Source organism: Acanthopagrus latus, chromosome 12 (genome assembly GCF_904848185.1).
Source record: "Acanthopagrus latus isolate v.2019 chromosome 12, fAcaLat1.1, whole genome shotgun sequence".
Taxonomy (NCBI): domain Eukaryota; kingdom Metazoa; phylum Chordata; class Actinopteri; order Spariformes; family Sparidae; genus Acanthopagrus; species Acanthopagrus latus.
Genome location: NC_051050.1, coordinates 10,906,110 through 10,921,490, shown reverse-complemented (window position 1 = coordinate 10,921,490; position 15,381 = coordinate 10,906,110). Strand labels below are relative to the sequence as shown.

Below are 15,381 nucleotides of genomic sequence, written 5' to 3'. Positions count from 1 at the left end.
ATTTACTGGAACTAAGTGCTTTGGAGCTGTATCCAAAACTTCAGAATTGTATTATACACTCCGGTGACTTGCTTGTTGCTTAGCATTTTAAGGGATGTTTAATGGGTGAGACCTGGTCTGAAGTACTGCATTAGTTCCAGTGATGTCAAAGTGGCAAGGTCCTGTAATACAGTGGCTTCTAACCTGTTTGACTCTCCACTTTCAAGCAATACAGTGTCCATCCACACCCCCTGTCAGCTGCATAATGTCTAGAGATGTTTCTAACTCAGACTCAGTTTCATTTGAATATCATTTTAAGCTAAAAGAGCACAAACAAAAACTCCAGTGTTTAGGAATTTTCTTATTTGATACTTTATCTCGGTATTCATCCTGCAACTCCTCAGTTTTGTCTTGCAACCAATTAAAAGTTTCAAGCAGACCTGAGTATAATAAAAGCCTTAGATATTTCAAAGCTACAGTGTTCATGTGAAATCCAAATACAGATATTGGTTTATTTATTGTCCTGTCAGATTGCTTCATTGCACTAATGTTATCTTAGACAATAAATGTTAAAACTTTAACTATCTCGCCTGTGTCTTATGTTCTTGTCACAAATGTTTCAGGGATTATTGCAAAAAAATGTGTGTATATCAGCCAATATATCAGTACTGGAAATCAAAGTAATTTTGATTTAATTTAATAATTTAAATCGCTCACCTTTTGTTTCATGTCCACCTCATAATTTCAATGGCAACCATGTTCAGAAAGCCATGTGTATGCATGGTATAAAGTACTGTGTGCTCGAGTTACACACATTTTCCCCGCACATTCTTCCTTTCATAAATAGCAGTTTTTGTATATGGAAAAACATTTTGTACACACACATCACTTTATATATCCAGGGCCAACTATGCAGAGGTGAGAGGAGAGCCAGGGTTTGAACTGTCGTGTGCTTTTTTTTATTTCTCGCATAACTAGTTGTTGTACTTTTCAGTGCACGTACAACCGGGTGCTTGATTTTTTTTCTGAATTCTCTGAACATCTATACACACAAACTTTTCTACCATAGCACCAACTGTTCATGAACCATAAGTAGGTGGTATGATATTTAAAAACAAAACTAAAAAAAAATTCCATTCTGTACGACCATGAACTGAATTGTTGGAGCTTTGTATGGGAACAGTATGTGGGGATTCTGGGTGATACTGAAGCACAGTATTTTACACCCAGCCTGTGAAAAGCAGTGTATAATTGAAATTGTGCCATCTTTACTGAAGCAGGAGAGCAGCGTGATGGGAAATATAATGATGTTATAAAACCACCATCTTTATCAGTGAATCCTCTGCTGCATTTTTTTTTAGCACTCTAGCTGTTTACCTACACTGCTTTTACTAATCCTTTTGAATTCTGTGTATCATTGCACAGCTGTCTTATAATCTGAAAACTAAGTTGTTTGATGTGCTGCAAATATTGGCAAATAAAGGACCAAATATAATGACTAATGCAGATAGAATTTTGGAAAAAACACATCTGGGCAAGATAAATGAGTGAATCATATGCCGAGACATAAAGGTACAGATATAGTGAGAGCAGGAAACAGAAATGATTGACTGTTCACTAATCTTTACTATTGCAGCATCTGTAATCATTGTTGTTTAATGCAATAATTTTGTGTGTATTTATGTATTCCGCATTCTTTCATCTCTACCCTGCCGTTGCAGAAGTTCCTCCAGACTGCCTCATTTCTAAATTAAAACAACTGGGGGGGAGATCAAAGTGTCTCATTAAGAGGCAGACACCAAATCCCACAAAAAGCAGCAATATGTCAGACAACTGCACTTTCAGCACACACCGCACTATGAATGTGGAGTGGGTTTCAAGCAAATTATTTAAATGTATTCTGCTTAATTCGGCAAATAAACATTTTTTAAAAAATCCCAAAACTGTGGAGCTCACATGCGTTGTTTGGAACACAGGTCTATTACTGTTATTATTATGTTAATTCAACTGATTTCTGCACACTCTCTTGCTGTGCAGGTAGTGTTCCTCTCCACTACAAGATGATTGGCCATGTGTCCCTGTGTCTGCTATCTTTACATCATTCCCCATCAAATGTATCCCTCCGTTGTCTGTCAGACACTCTCTTTTCTTGTCTAACATCTTCTCTCTACTCTTTGTTCATTTGACTTCTTGACCCTCTTAGCGATAAAGACACCCAGTCGAGATTATCCTCATGTTTCCATCCTTTAAACACACTTGCTAACTCGCTGTTCTTTACTCTTCAGTTGCTGCTTTTTCCACGCTGTTACCCTTCTCTTTTTAGCCCATTTCTCTGTTTTGTAAGAGACTGATTCCAATCATGTTCACTGACTGACCTCATGTCAGGGCATGAAGGAGCAACACAGTCAGTGAGGGGTGGTAGGACAGAGAGAGAGAGAGAGAGAGAGAGAGAGAGAGAGAGAGAGAGAGAGAGAGAGAGAGGGCAGCAGAGGTATTACAATTAATCCTGAGTGTGGCATTGAAGGATAAATTCACCCAGAAATGAAAATGCAGTCATTATCTACTCACTACCATGCTGCTGGAAAGTCTAGTGTAGTTTTTTAGTCCACAAAACACTTCTGGAGTTTCAGAGCAAAACAAAATTGCATTCTTCTTCTTGCAGATGGGACTCTAGAAATCTGGGTTCTAGAAATGTAACAAAACAGCCAAAAAATATCTCAAATTGCTCCATTAAGTGTCCGATGTAATCCAAGTATCTAGAGACCTTATGTAAGCTGAATTATTCACTGTAGCTGATAAGCTAAAAGCATTTAGCCTGAAACCTGTCTGAAGTAGGTACACAAGTTCGACCCTGTTTTGAGGGTTTGTATAAATTTGGGATCTAGGGTATCCTGGAGAGTTTAATTACGCTGGGAAAGCTGTATGGAACCTAGGGCTGGGTATCATTCAAGAATATAATTACCAGTAGCAATAATGATACCATGACTTTGATGCCTGTTCCTAAACTTTTTTTTGTCTTCTGTATCTGTGTTATGACATCCATTTTAACAAAATACTTTATTACACATGAGCCCCGTCTCTGGGCATTACTCAAGATAACCAATCATCAGCACCATTAGATATTGCTGCAACATATTGGCTTATTGGCTCACTTGATTATACGGAGGCAATTCAGTCACTGCCATTAAAAAAAAAAAAAAAAAATCAAAGATGTTTTGTTTTGTTTTCAAGTTTTTAAAACAAGTCCCCATCGACTTCAGTTGCAGCAGCATTGCTTTGCTGTGACGCTTCAGAAATGTTAGGTTGACAGCGAAAACTTTACTGTATTTCCATCTGTATGGGGGTGAGTGGATAGTGACTGAACCCTTAATCATGTGGCTAAATGTTGTGGCAATCCATTTAGAAAAGGCAACAGGATTTATTCTCTGGGGAACATTTGTGCCTGGTCATCCTTTTATCACAATGCATTCAACAGCTGTTGCAATGTGTCAGTGTGGACCAAAGGGTTGACTGATTGGTAATGCCATCCCTATTGCTAGAAAGAGAGCTATTGGTAGGACTCGTAAGTGTATGGAAGTATAGTACATTTTTCCTCATTTGTTGATGTCAAGAAATCGCTCACGCCCCAGTCCTCAGCTAGGCTGTCAAGCTATGCTTTTATGTGATGACTCCATATATCTGCTTGTGTCAAGCAATCCATCCATCTCTTGATTAAAACAGCCTGTTAAGATGATTGGTCCCTCCCTGCTGCCCAAGACTCTTTAAGTTCCTCCTAAGTAAGCCAGTCTTCATTGGTGCATGCACAAGAACTGGTAAGGCTTTAACTTTACTGATCGATACCCATTATTCTGCCAGCACTTTCATCATTTATCTCTCCTCGAGGGATCCAAATTAGTTTTTTTTTTTTTTTTAACTCCACAGTGAACAGTGGAATCACCTTCTTATAAGTCTCAGCACTGTTTCGATTTTCAATTATTTCTCCCTGGTGAATTCCACAGTGGTTGAATTTTATTTAAGATTCAGTGACGTTACATTTTCAAAATATATCCTTAAATCTGTATATTTTTGTGGTTCAGATGCTCCCTCTTTGGTTTGAATACTGGCTGCTTAAAAGCTCTTGGCGTGTACTCATGCCACGCCTCTTTAATGGGAAAAAAGTAGTGGTGCTCAAAGGAACTTATAAAACCAGTCTGGACAACATGCACAACACTCCCATTTTATTTATTAAAGTCTCCATAAAGGTTGGTTTTAAAACACACACTGGTAGATGTAACTACTTGTCACACCCTGACCTTCTGTCCAACCTTGTTTTGAAAGACCATATTTAAATTTTAGGAGGATCAAGTGGAATAAGGTCAATAAGAATCATGGGAACTACTTAATGTGTGTGTGTGGATTTTTTTTTTCCTCTTTTCTTTTTTTTTTTTATCTTTGGTCGACATTATTCATGCAGCTCATGCGTGACGCACATTTACACACTCCCCATCTCTTGCGGTGTGTGAAATCATAGTCAGTGGTTTGGTTTGATGTTTACAAGGCTGTACAACAGAAGGTTCCCTTGAGGACGAGCAGATCTTAAGACTCAAGAAGCCCTTTTTCATCAGAGGTCTCCCTCCGTCTCCCTCAGTGTCTTTGCTCTGTCTTGTTTTCCCCCTCGTCTTCTCACACCTTTCTTCTCTGTTATGTCTCAATTGTGAGAGTAAGTGTTTTGTGGGGTTAAGTTCTGACTTTATATGCTTTCATGCATTCTCGCTCACTCGTACCTGCTGACACTCGCAGTCAGTCATGGTTGCTGTACAGTCACCTTTCTGGACAATCGGCAGTCCTGACAGGTAGATAGATTGCCAAGTTTGAGACTCTTGACAGCGTAGAACAATGACCTTGCTCTGTGTCCACAAACACATACCACAATGACATACTTGTTTTTAATAGACAACCCTATCATGAGACAGTCCATTGATTTTGGATGATTCTGCGAAACTCCAGATTGTGTTCAGTGGCAAAGTTTTTAACATTCAATGCCAGCCTTCCTTGTCTCCGCCTCTGCACCTCCTCTTGAGTTCCTGCACTGGTAAATTAAGGCCACACAGATTCCTGCATTGGCACTGAATGTTGTCATTGGGCATAACTTGGGAAGTATAGAAATGGTAATATGAGATTGATTTCTATGGGTTCTCCCCTGACTTTTCCTATTCTTCCAACAGCAGGCTAAGTTTAAATGTGTTTATTTATTTGACTTATGACTAAATACCTGCTCAATGAACAATATTTCCAACAGTTTAAACGGTTGCTTTGCCTTCCAGTGCTTGTGTCTCGGGCAAAAAAGCTGCACTTGAACACACCACAGAGACTACAAATGATGTCCAGCTAGCTCAAATGTTCTGTGGTCACAATAGCACGCTAGCAGCTCACTCACAGAGCATGGCTGTAGACTATTACTCCTCAATTTAATAAGAAAGTTCCACACTTAAGCATCAGGAAAGGATTGCAGGGCATTTGGATCAAACTATTTGTATTAAATAAGTAAATAATAGTTAATCTTCCTGTCTCAAAATAATGTTTTCTTTAATTAGCTATTTGTGCTCAGTGTAGACAAATGAAATACAAGTAAGATGTAGGAATGGGCTTTTTATAGCCTACATTTCTTGTACAGAATAATAATGTGTCAGGGACAATTACAGTAAGTTTCAAGTCTTCAGAAAAAGTTAGCTTATTGAAGTGGCAGCAGGCTTTGGCAGAGTGTGTTTACTTAGTACATTCCTGCCATTTAAGGTACAAGAATATGGGAATACTTGGAGTGTTAGGCATCATTGTGCGCCATCGCTTTCTGTCTCTGCCTGTCTTAATAATACATGATTAAAGAAGACAGGAGTCTCAGCCATCTGCGTCATCCCCCTGGTGCTGGATTTAATCACATATTTAGAGAGAATACACTTGTACGGTTGGCTTCGGTTCTTACATACATTTTCTTTTTCTGCAGGAGAGCGGAGAGATGTTTGCCCTTTCTTCAATTACCTTTTCTTTGTACCCTTTTAGAATCTAGTCTAATCAAATGTGGCCTTTGGTGCTTTGCATTTTACTAGTGAACGACTGATTCAAGGCATCTTAGCATCAGCAGTGACTCACAGTGGTTTACACATGTTTTGGTTGTTACAGGCTTGTTAGTCTGCACATGTCTCTGTATTGATTGAGACACAAGCTACCAGTATATACACTACATATTTAACACAAACTGCCTCTCAGTTGTACTTTATTATAGATAACAACCAGACTAATTATACTCAGAAGCAGGTCACTTGAATTCCAACTACCATCTCGACTGTATTGTCTTTTTATGAGAAAAGTTTCAGTGATTTTTATTCCATCTTGTGATGGGCTCATTGCATGGCTGGAATATGGTCTCAGTCAAAAATGCAAAATGCAAATCTCCTTCTGTAGCGATAAAAGGCACATTGTAGAGTTTTTGCAAAATTCAATCGTGGCAATGATCTTTAATTTAAATGCTGCTTCCACACTGAAAATGTACTCTTTTCTCATCATTTATGTGCTTCTTTTTATATCATTTCATTTCTACTTACTGGTTATTTTCACATTTTCCTAGTCCATAAATGTTCTAATTTCTGTGCCTTGATTTAACTATCTTGTACTGCCTTTACATTTGAAAGATGAACACATATAGCCTGGCTTTTGCTGCCTTACAACTGTGGAGTAAAAAATTCCTAAGTGGAAATTCCTCTGTTGTCGTCTAGAGGTCCACTAAGGCATGAAGCCTAGTGTGATATATCTTTTTGTTTTTTTCATTTGGTATTTGTGTGAAGCTGCTGAAGGGACTGGTTTTAAGTGTTGGCAAAGAAACTATAACAGCTGCAGGGGTGTTATCTTGTAACTGACCCTGAGCTGGGACTGACATGGAAGAAAAAGTTTGTTGTGCTGACATGTCATCTTATAACTGAAAAGTGGACTGGGTAGCTTTTGAACCTGAAAGTGGTGCACGAGAACCACCTGCTCAGCATAACCTGCACCTCAACCCCGATGCCTTTGACCTAGAGCACTGTATATACCATATACGTCATCTCAACTGTATTAGGCTTATAAACCAGCTGCTTGCTACAACTAACACATTTTTCCTATAATTTGTTTCCTTGTTTTACTAAGCTTTCTAACCTTTTAACCCCTCAGATATGTCTTGCCTTAATCATAAACCTCTACTTATCCACCTTTTATATCTAAGCCAAGTTCCTGCCACCTGGCGTAAGTGCAGCTACTAAAAACACTTCATTACATCAACAGTAACTTGAGTTTTATTTGTAAATAAAAAGAGAACTGTCACCCTGACATTTATCAGGACGTTAAAATAAAATGTAAACACAAGGTGTTGTTGATTTGTGATATTAGAAAAATTATACATATATCAATCTGATTCATACATTATGTTAACATTAAATAAGAAATCTTGAGACCAGGTCCCATGTGGCACACTTGTTTACACAATGTTCACACACTAACATGATTTTGGTGAACGTTTGTTCGTGATTGGTGGTCTACTTGGAATTTTCTTTTAAAAAGTAGCTAGTGAGTTTAAAGGTACAATGCAGGGCTGGAGTGGTGATCGGGACGATCCAGACATTTCCCGGTTGGCCGGGAACTGGCCCACAGATTATTCTGAGTGGCTGTGAGACGTACGCAGCTTATCAAAATTATTGACATTGTTTAAATTTTCTGTGAAAATCTCGGAGATCTACTATATTACAATGAAATGGAAGTCCAACCAATATTTGTACCACTTGCTCACACTCTATATTTCAGTCATGGTTACCCTGTGCACTCACCTCTGACCTCCGATCAATCTACTGATTTTTGTGTAGCCTCTTAATTTAATTCTTCTTATTCAGGTGTTCCAGAACTTTCACTGTCACAAATGAAAAAAAACAAAAAAAAAAAAAAAAACAACCTCCTATTTAATTTGTGTGTTTGTTCCTAAATTAACATAAAATGGAGCAAAACCTTCTGGTAATGGGAAATGTGTTTATCCAGAGCCTAACACTCCGTTTATCCAATGAACCGATTGCAGGTCAAGTATATTTACAGAAATGTAGGGGGATAAATGAGCCGCCCCTCATCTAATGGTATGACCCTACAAAATAATGACATACGTCAGACTGAAAGAAAGAGGAAAAGTACAGGATTTTTGACAGTCGAAGGATTTGCGTGATTGCTTGTTGGAAGGTGATAAGAGGAAGGGGAAAGGAGGGTCTGAAAAGGCCAGAATAAAGAAGAAGCAGATGCTGGAGGAGGATGCATCAAAGTGCTCGAAAAATTAGTGTTGTTCAGTCCTTCCCAAATGCGTAGACTTGGCTGGCGTTAGAACAGATGGAGGAATTCATCCAAAATAGATTTAGTAGATTTTGTTTGTGTTGTTGATATATGAGAGGTGCAGGGGGTTGTTGGGCAGGTGGTGGGCCGGTGCAGTCAGAATTTTCCCGGGGGATTTTGATGCCCCACTCCGCCGGGTACAATGAGTCAGAATTTCAGTTGAAAACATTTAGAAATTAAAAATTAAAAAAAAATTTAAAATTAAGATATTAAAATTATCAATAGACTGACAGACATTATGACATCTGTGAGACATCTACTTAAGTTAGCATGCTAAACAGTGAGTCAAGGCCCATCCCAGTTCAAAGCCCCTGTGCTAGCTGTGTTAACATCAACACTCGCCCCATGTCAGGATCGTTAACTGCACTGCTAACTGAGCTAACTAGCTAACAGAAGCTGCAGTTAGCAGTAGTTAGCCATTATTCTAGTGATATACAGTCCCATATTGGTTTTGAACATAAATTTGACACCCTAATCCTAACCCTCCTGTTTTAAGAAAACATGTTTCACCACAGTCTATGGAGATTCCTAAAACAGAAAGCAATGACAGAAAATTGGAGAATTTTTCTTGACTTCCCTTTTATCAGATACATCTAGATTCTCTTTTTGTTTTTTGTTTAGTTGTTATTCAGACACACATCCTTTGTCCTTTGCCTCCCGTATTATCAAACAAGAGTAGTTTTTCTTTTTTAATCATCCTGGATTACTTTTGGGGTCATCTGCAAACTTCATTCTGCGAACTTTGTCCATCGCCTGCAAGGATGAGCAGGCAAATATCAGTCCACACAGATAGCTTTTTAAGAACTGAAGGCAATTATGTAGTTGATGGAATATTCCCCATGTTGTAAATAGAGAACAGTTGCCTTGCCATCGATTTGTGTCAGCCACCTCTGATGAGTGCTGATCAGAGACCTATTAAAAACCGGCTTGTCAGACCAGATCATAAGATGGTGGATGGAGAGAGCGAGAGACAACAAAAGGGAGACAGAGAAAGAAAGAAAGAAAGAAAGAAAGAAAGAAAGAAAGAAAGAAAGTGGATGGATGACACAACTTGAATGCATATAAAATGTCCCAAACTGTGATATGAACCAAAGGAAAGACTCTTCAGCAACATTCACACATTTGAGAAACTAACCATCAAACTGATGAGTAGAGTCTTTCATAACATCTGTGCTTTTCCTACTGAGACATGTTTAATAGGTGTGAAAAAGTCCTGTGAAGTTTCTTACTTAATTTCCCACCAAACATGTTTTTTTCCCAAGTTATAAAAAATCTGAATTCTTATAAACAAATCTTTTCTTTTTTTTTTTAATCATCTCCACTTGATCACAAATTTATTTTTATAATAGCATGCTATTGCAATATTCAATCAAGTTCTTTTTGTTTATCTCTGCAGTGTTTGGTGATTTCTGACTGATACTGTAATGTCTATATGTATGTGTGTTATTTGAAAGCATAGTTTCATTTATACACACTATTAGATGTCTACCATGTCCTACAAAATAAAGAACAGGTGTTACCAATAATATGAAAATGATGGCTTTGTTCTGTTTAAGTGCGGTAAGTCAACAGGCACAATACCAGAGTCCAAGCTGGAAAGTAATGAGGTATATTTACTCAGGACTAGATTTAAGTGCAATTCGAAAGTAGTTCTTTACTGAAGTATTCTACTGCTATATACTTCTACCCCACTACAATACAGAGTGGTGATGTCGGTGGGGCCATGGTCAACAGTTCAGCTCTAGATAAAAAGCCTTTCTTTGTCTTACTGCAATGATTTTTATTTGTTTGCCATAAAGAGCACTTGTGATGCCACCCCAAGATTTTCAGTGGCCCCTTCTATGTTCTATGTTATCAGTTGCACCGGTGCTTTTCCCTTTTCTTCTATGACACACAAATATTTGTTTTGCAAAAATACATTTTTGAGTCATTCATGTGTTTGTGGCATGTTGTGTACAAAATATGTGTACAACCCATACCATTACAGCACCTGAATATACATGCAAAGACTCACAGCGAACAGGTGTCAGAACTTCTCAGCAGCTTTGGGATACTTGGAGAGGTTGAAATGCCAGGGATGACTCGTGAACTCTATATCTACTATTTCCCTTTCAGGACTGGCTGAGTAAGTTTGGCTACCTCCCACCCCCTGACCCAGTGACTGGTCAGCTTCAGACCAAGGAGGCCCTGACCAAAGCCATCAAAGCCATGCAAAAGTTCGGAGGGCTAAAGGAGACCGGAGTGTTTGGTATGTTGCCATGTGTGGCTGTTGAAATCAGAGGATTATGTGAAAGGGTTGGTGGTCTGGATGGATAAAGGCACACTGTGTGTGTGTGTGTGTGTGTGTGTGTGTGTGTGTGTGTGTGTGTGTGTGTTAACTTCGTGACTACAGAGAAAATGAGACAATACAAGGTATCCCCCTACAATATGAAACAATATTATGTATAACAACCATCAAAAACAGAAACTGTGGCTGTAGAAAAAGATAAGACTGTAGATAAAACTGAGCTCATTTAAAGTTTAAAGTTTCCATATTATGCAAATTTTCAGGTTCATGCTTTTATTTTGAGCATCCACTAAAAGATGTTTACATGCTATGGTGTTCAAAAAACGTTTCTCATACTGTCCATAACTGCAGCGCCTCTATTCACAATCAGTCTGAAAGCTCTGTTTTAGCTCCTGTCTCGTTAAGGCCCCTTCCCAAAAGGCCCAGTCTCCTCTGATTGGTTAACTCTTACAAGCCTGATCAGGCACCACCCACCATGTTTCTGCCTGACTTTTTACAGTATCATTTAACATCAATATGACATTTTGACCATTTTCTCACACTGCGAAACAGCCTTCCTTTCTATCACTGTCCTGACTTTATTTGTCTGACATATTGAACGCTTGAGATAACAGAAAGATGCTAAATTAAACTTGATTGGCTTGTAAACAAGCCTGCACAATATTAGAAATGTGTCTCCATGATTAAATATGAAACAGTCAACTCTGGGTATTTGATTTTTTCTCAGAGTTGTCTCACCTCAAGATCTACATATAAACTTTATGTTTGATATTGATTTTTCTACAAATACATCTGAAATGGCTTCTAAACAAGAGCATTATTTGAAGGCTGTGTCAGGCAGGATAATTTGTTTGAGACTGATTTATTCTTTTGCTCCTCAAGGGAGAGGTTAGGAGAAACAGGTCAGAATTCAGTCTTCTCCACATAATTTTCCTCCAGGAAGACAGTGCTGTACGCTATGTGATTTATGATAGTGCTGTACGACAGAATAACAGTGTATTGATTTGTACACCTTGTATTGTTCTCTCTCACATACTGTACACATCATTTCTCACACATGCGATAGGGGAGAACAGAGTTGATTGTCACATTCATTGGATCGCTCCAAGTTTAGTTTTTATTATATTATATTATATTATATTATATTATATTATATTATATTATATAATGTTATATTATATTATATTATATTATATTGTATTGTATTGTATTGTATTATATTATATTATATTATATTATATTATATTATATTAAATTATATAAATATAACAACTGACAAATAAATACAGACAACACATCACCAGAATAACCGCTAAGTGTTGGTAACTGTATCTGTTAATGCAGCGATGATCTGTGGCTACTGTTAACTTGTTAGCTGTGCAGCTATCCAGACTACGAGGGAGTGTCTGTATTAATGCTGCTGGTAGAGGAGCTGATAGAAAGAGGTTGTCAGGCCTGGGGCTAGCTGGTTAGCGTGCTAACTTCAGTAGAGGTTTCAAAACAATACATAGATGTCTTTGACACAACGTAGACACTGTTGTTTCTTTGTGTTTGCGTTTTAGTTAATTTCTTTATCGTTTTGAAATATAATTCTTATACATTGCACCTTTAAGGCTACAGTGGGATTCGAATTATGATAAAAAAGTTAGATGACCAGCCTCCTTCTCCCCGTACATACTGTAAGAATCACAAACACACTCACCCCACAATTCCCTTCGCTCGACAGTTTGTATTCTTTATCACACACACCACTGCTTTATCTCACATACACCACAGAGGAGGGGAGACAGCGTGATACTGTGTATGAAGGGATTCAAGAGATCACAGTGGTGAGAGTGTGTGGAAAGTATAATTTATGGCCTGTACAGTAGTTTAAGAGAAAGTGTGTGTATGTGAAAGGGGGTATCGAGGGTTGAGCATGTATGATTTATGGCCACTCATAACTCTCTGTATATTCACATATGTATGCATATGAAGGCATACAGTACAAGCTACAGCTACTGAAACAGTCATCTGCAAACTGTAGGGTTGTATGTTAAGTTTCTTTTTCTTCCAGGTATCATAAAACCAAAGAAATAAAGCTTAATTTATGGTGTTACACTAACAATAGGTTCAGTTAATGTACTTCAGTTAGTCACACTTACCTCTCCTCTATCCTTCAGACCAAGCCACACTGGGTCTAATGAAAACGCCCAGATGTTCCCTGCCAGATGTTTCTGAGGCGGAGGTGACAATGGGCCGCAGGAAACGAGGCCTGACTCCTCAGAACAAATGGGATAAAAGGCATCTATCCTGGAGGTAGGAAAAATATACCACATAATCTAGTAGACAGTACAAGATTACACCTTAAAAAGAATTCAAAGGATCAGAATATCCAGAAATCAGTGTCAAGATTATTCACTCTTTACATCTGTAGTCATTCTGAATGCTGGAGACAGCTTCACGTAGATGACACTACTGAGTCAGTGAACTCAGAATCAATACACAGAACACAAAGATGTGTTTTTGGCAGTGAGCAGCATCTTGCCCTTCTTTGGCTACCACATAGTAAGATATAACAATCTGCAGAAATGAGGTTTAGGCGACCACAAACACTGGTAGCAAATAAACAAATCTGAAATCTGAAAATGTAACCTCTGAATTGTCAAAAGAAAAACAAAGTCTGCCTCCTCCTTCAGACTGTATTTGTTTTTAGTCATAACTGCCTGTTTGATCAAATAGATTTGTGTTAGCGGCTACAGTTTCTTACTGTACTTGTAAGTTTTCCAGCATTTTTGAGGTCAGATTTGTCTTTGATCTTTAAGCATGCAGAGCATGCTCCAAAATATGATTGAAAGTAGACACTTCTTTGATTCAAAACAAGCAGTCATCGTTCGAGGCTGGAGGGAGCAAAAGGGTTCAGTGGACTCCTATTTTAGTATGATGTCTAAGCCTAACAGGCTAGACACACTGGATGCCTGTGTGCTGCATGGCGGCTGTGTTGCTGAGCGGCTGCTACCCATTGGCGTGTTTTTGTTCACAAACTATGATGACGTGATTTACATTTACCTTTTAACATGGACGGCAAAATGATAAGCAAGCGCTAACACCACACGGCAGTGCTGCACACGCATCCAGTATATCCAGCCTGTAACACAATGATGTTCAGTCCAGCTATGCACATCACATTGGTGCAATGCCGGAAGATAGAAGTCATTTTTTATCCATTTGTGCATCATTGGTCAGAATAGATTAGGTGACCCTTAAAGGCAGAATTCTTTGGGTTTGTGGATCAAATTTGACTCAGATAGCGCATTTTTTCAAACTAACATGCCAATAAGAGAAACCTTAAAGAACTAAAATGATGTACAAAGAATCTTATTCCCGTTGTTGTGTTGAATTAAATGTAGAATGATTTGAAATACTTCTGAAATTTCACCAAGAACACTGCATGGAATCGTCTTCACTCATTAACATGATTCCTGAAGATCAAAAGCTTCTTCACACTTTACACCGTGCATGATAAAATAAAGTGGTCATGTTAAGTGCAGCTGGACCATCTGTCAGGGATACAGCTTAGTGTTTAAGAGCAGAAGAAGAGTCAGTGAGACATATGGTTGCCCTACACTGATTCACACCAAGCATGATTCAACATGGAGATGAGCTATGCTGGTATCGGCCAGTTCGTGTAATGTGTGTGAGTTTCCCATCTATGCATGAACACACAAAAATACAATAAAACACCAACAGTGCATACAGTATGCACACAAGAGGGGCACACAGTACAGTAGTAATACACCCACACCATCCACTCTCACTTGAGGTTAGATTTTTCTCTCGTTTTGCTGTGTCCCTGCTGGTGAGAGGTGTTTGTAACGGGTCAGTGCTCTCTGCCAGATTTTAGCCAACAACAGTGTTGCTGGTGAGAGGAGTCAGTCTTGAACGAACTTGATCAGTGGTGACTGACCAAATATTACTATTACCTGTTGAAACAGTAGGGCATAATGCATGGCTTTTGAAGGCAGCTAAGAACGTTTCTTGTATTTTGTGTGTTGAATTGTTGCATAAAGTACCCAATGACAAAATGTGACACGCTATACGTATCCCTAATGCATGACTCGAGACAGTTCAGGTTTTTCTAAAAAGACAGCAACTTTCCTGAAGAACAATCATGTACACAGAAAATCAACATGATACAAAAAGGGGATCAGTCAGAGGCAAAAGTCAGGTCCAAAACAGAGTCAAAAACACTAGGAAACTATCACTAGGAGAATGCTGGAACGCCTGCAAGAAAAGGGCAAAGATGAACTTGCAGGAAAGACAAGAGAGCATGAAAACTAAATACACAAGGAGGGTGGGAACAATGAAACAGGTGAAACACATCGGGGAGGGGTTGACAGTCACAGCAGCGTGAAACTCAGAAGGGCAGTAAGGGGATCTGAAACAAGCGCAGAGTTCGACTCCACAATAAAACGTGAAACAGAACTGAAAGAACAACGTAAAACAAAAAATATGACTTCATAGCAAACAAGACATGACACCCAAAAGTCATACTTGAGTAAAAGCAAAGACACTGTCTGACTGATATTAAAGTAAAAATAAATTACATGTGTGCATATCGTTTATACCATGAGTAGATCAATTATCGGCCTGGCTTACTATCAGATCCGATATTCATCATTTTCCTGATTATTGGAATCTTTTTTTATATCTGATTGTTGATAAAATAAATTTAACCACTCACTCATTTAGCTCTGATGCAG

General features: G+C 38.5%; 1 protein-coding gene across 1 annotated transcript in view; it reads left to right on the top strand.

Moving 5' to 3' along the window:
* Positions 1-15,381, top strand: part of LOC119029739 (matrix metalloproteinase-17-like) — an 89,674-nt gene that overhangs the window by 35,798 nt on the left and 38,495 nt on the right. The window contains exons 2-3 of the mRNA XM_037116804.1: positions 10,468-10,600; positions 12,802-12,937. Of these exons, the coding sequence (XP_036972699.1) occupies positions 10,468-10,600; positions 12,802-12,937 (269 nt within the window). The remainder of the gene's footprint in view (positions 1-10,467; positions 10,601-12,801; positions 12,938-15,381) is intronic.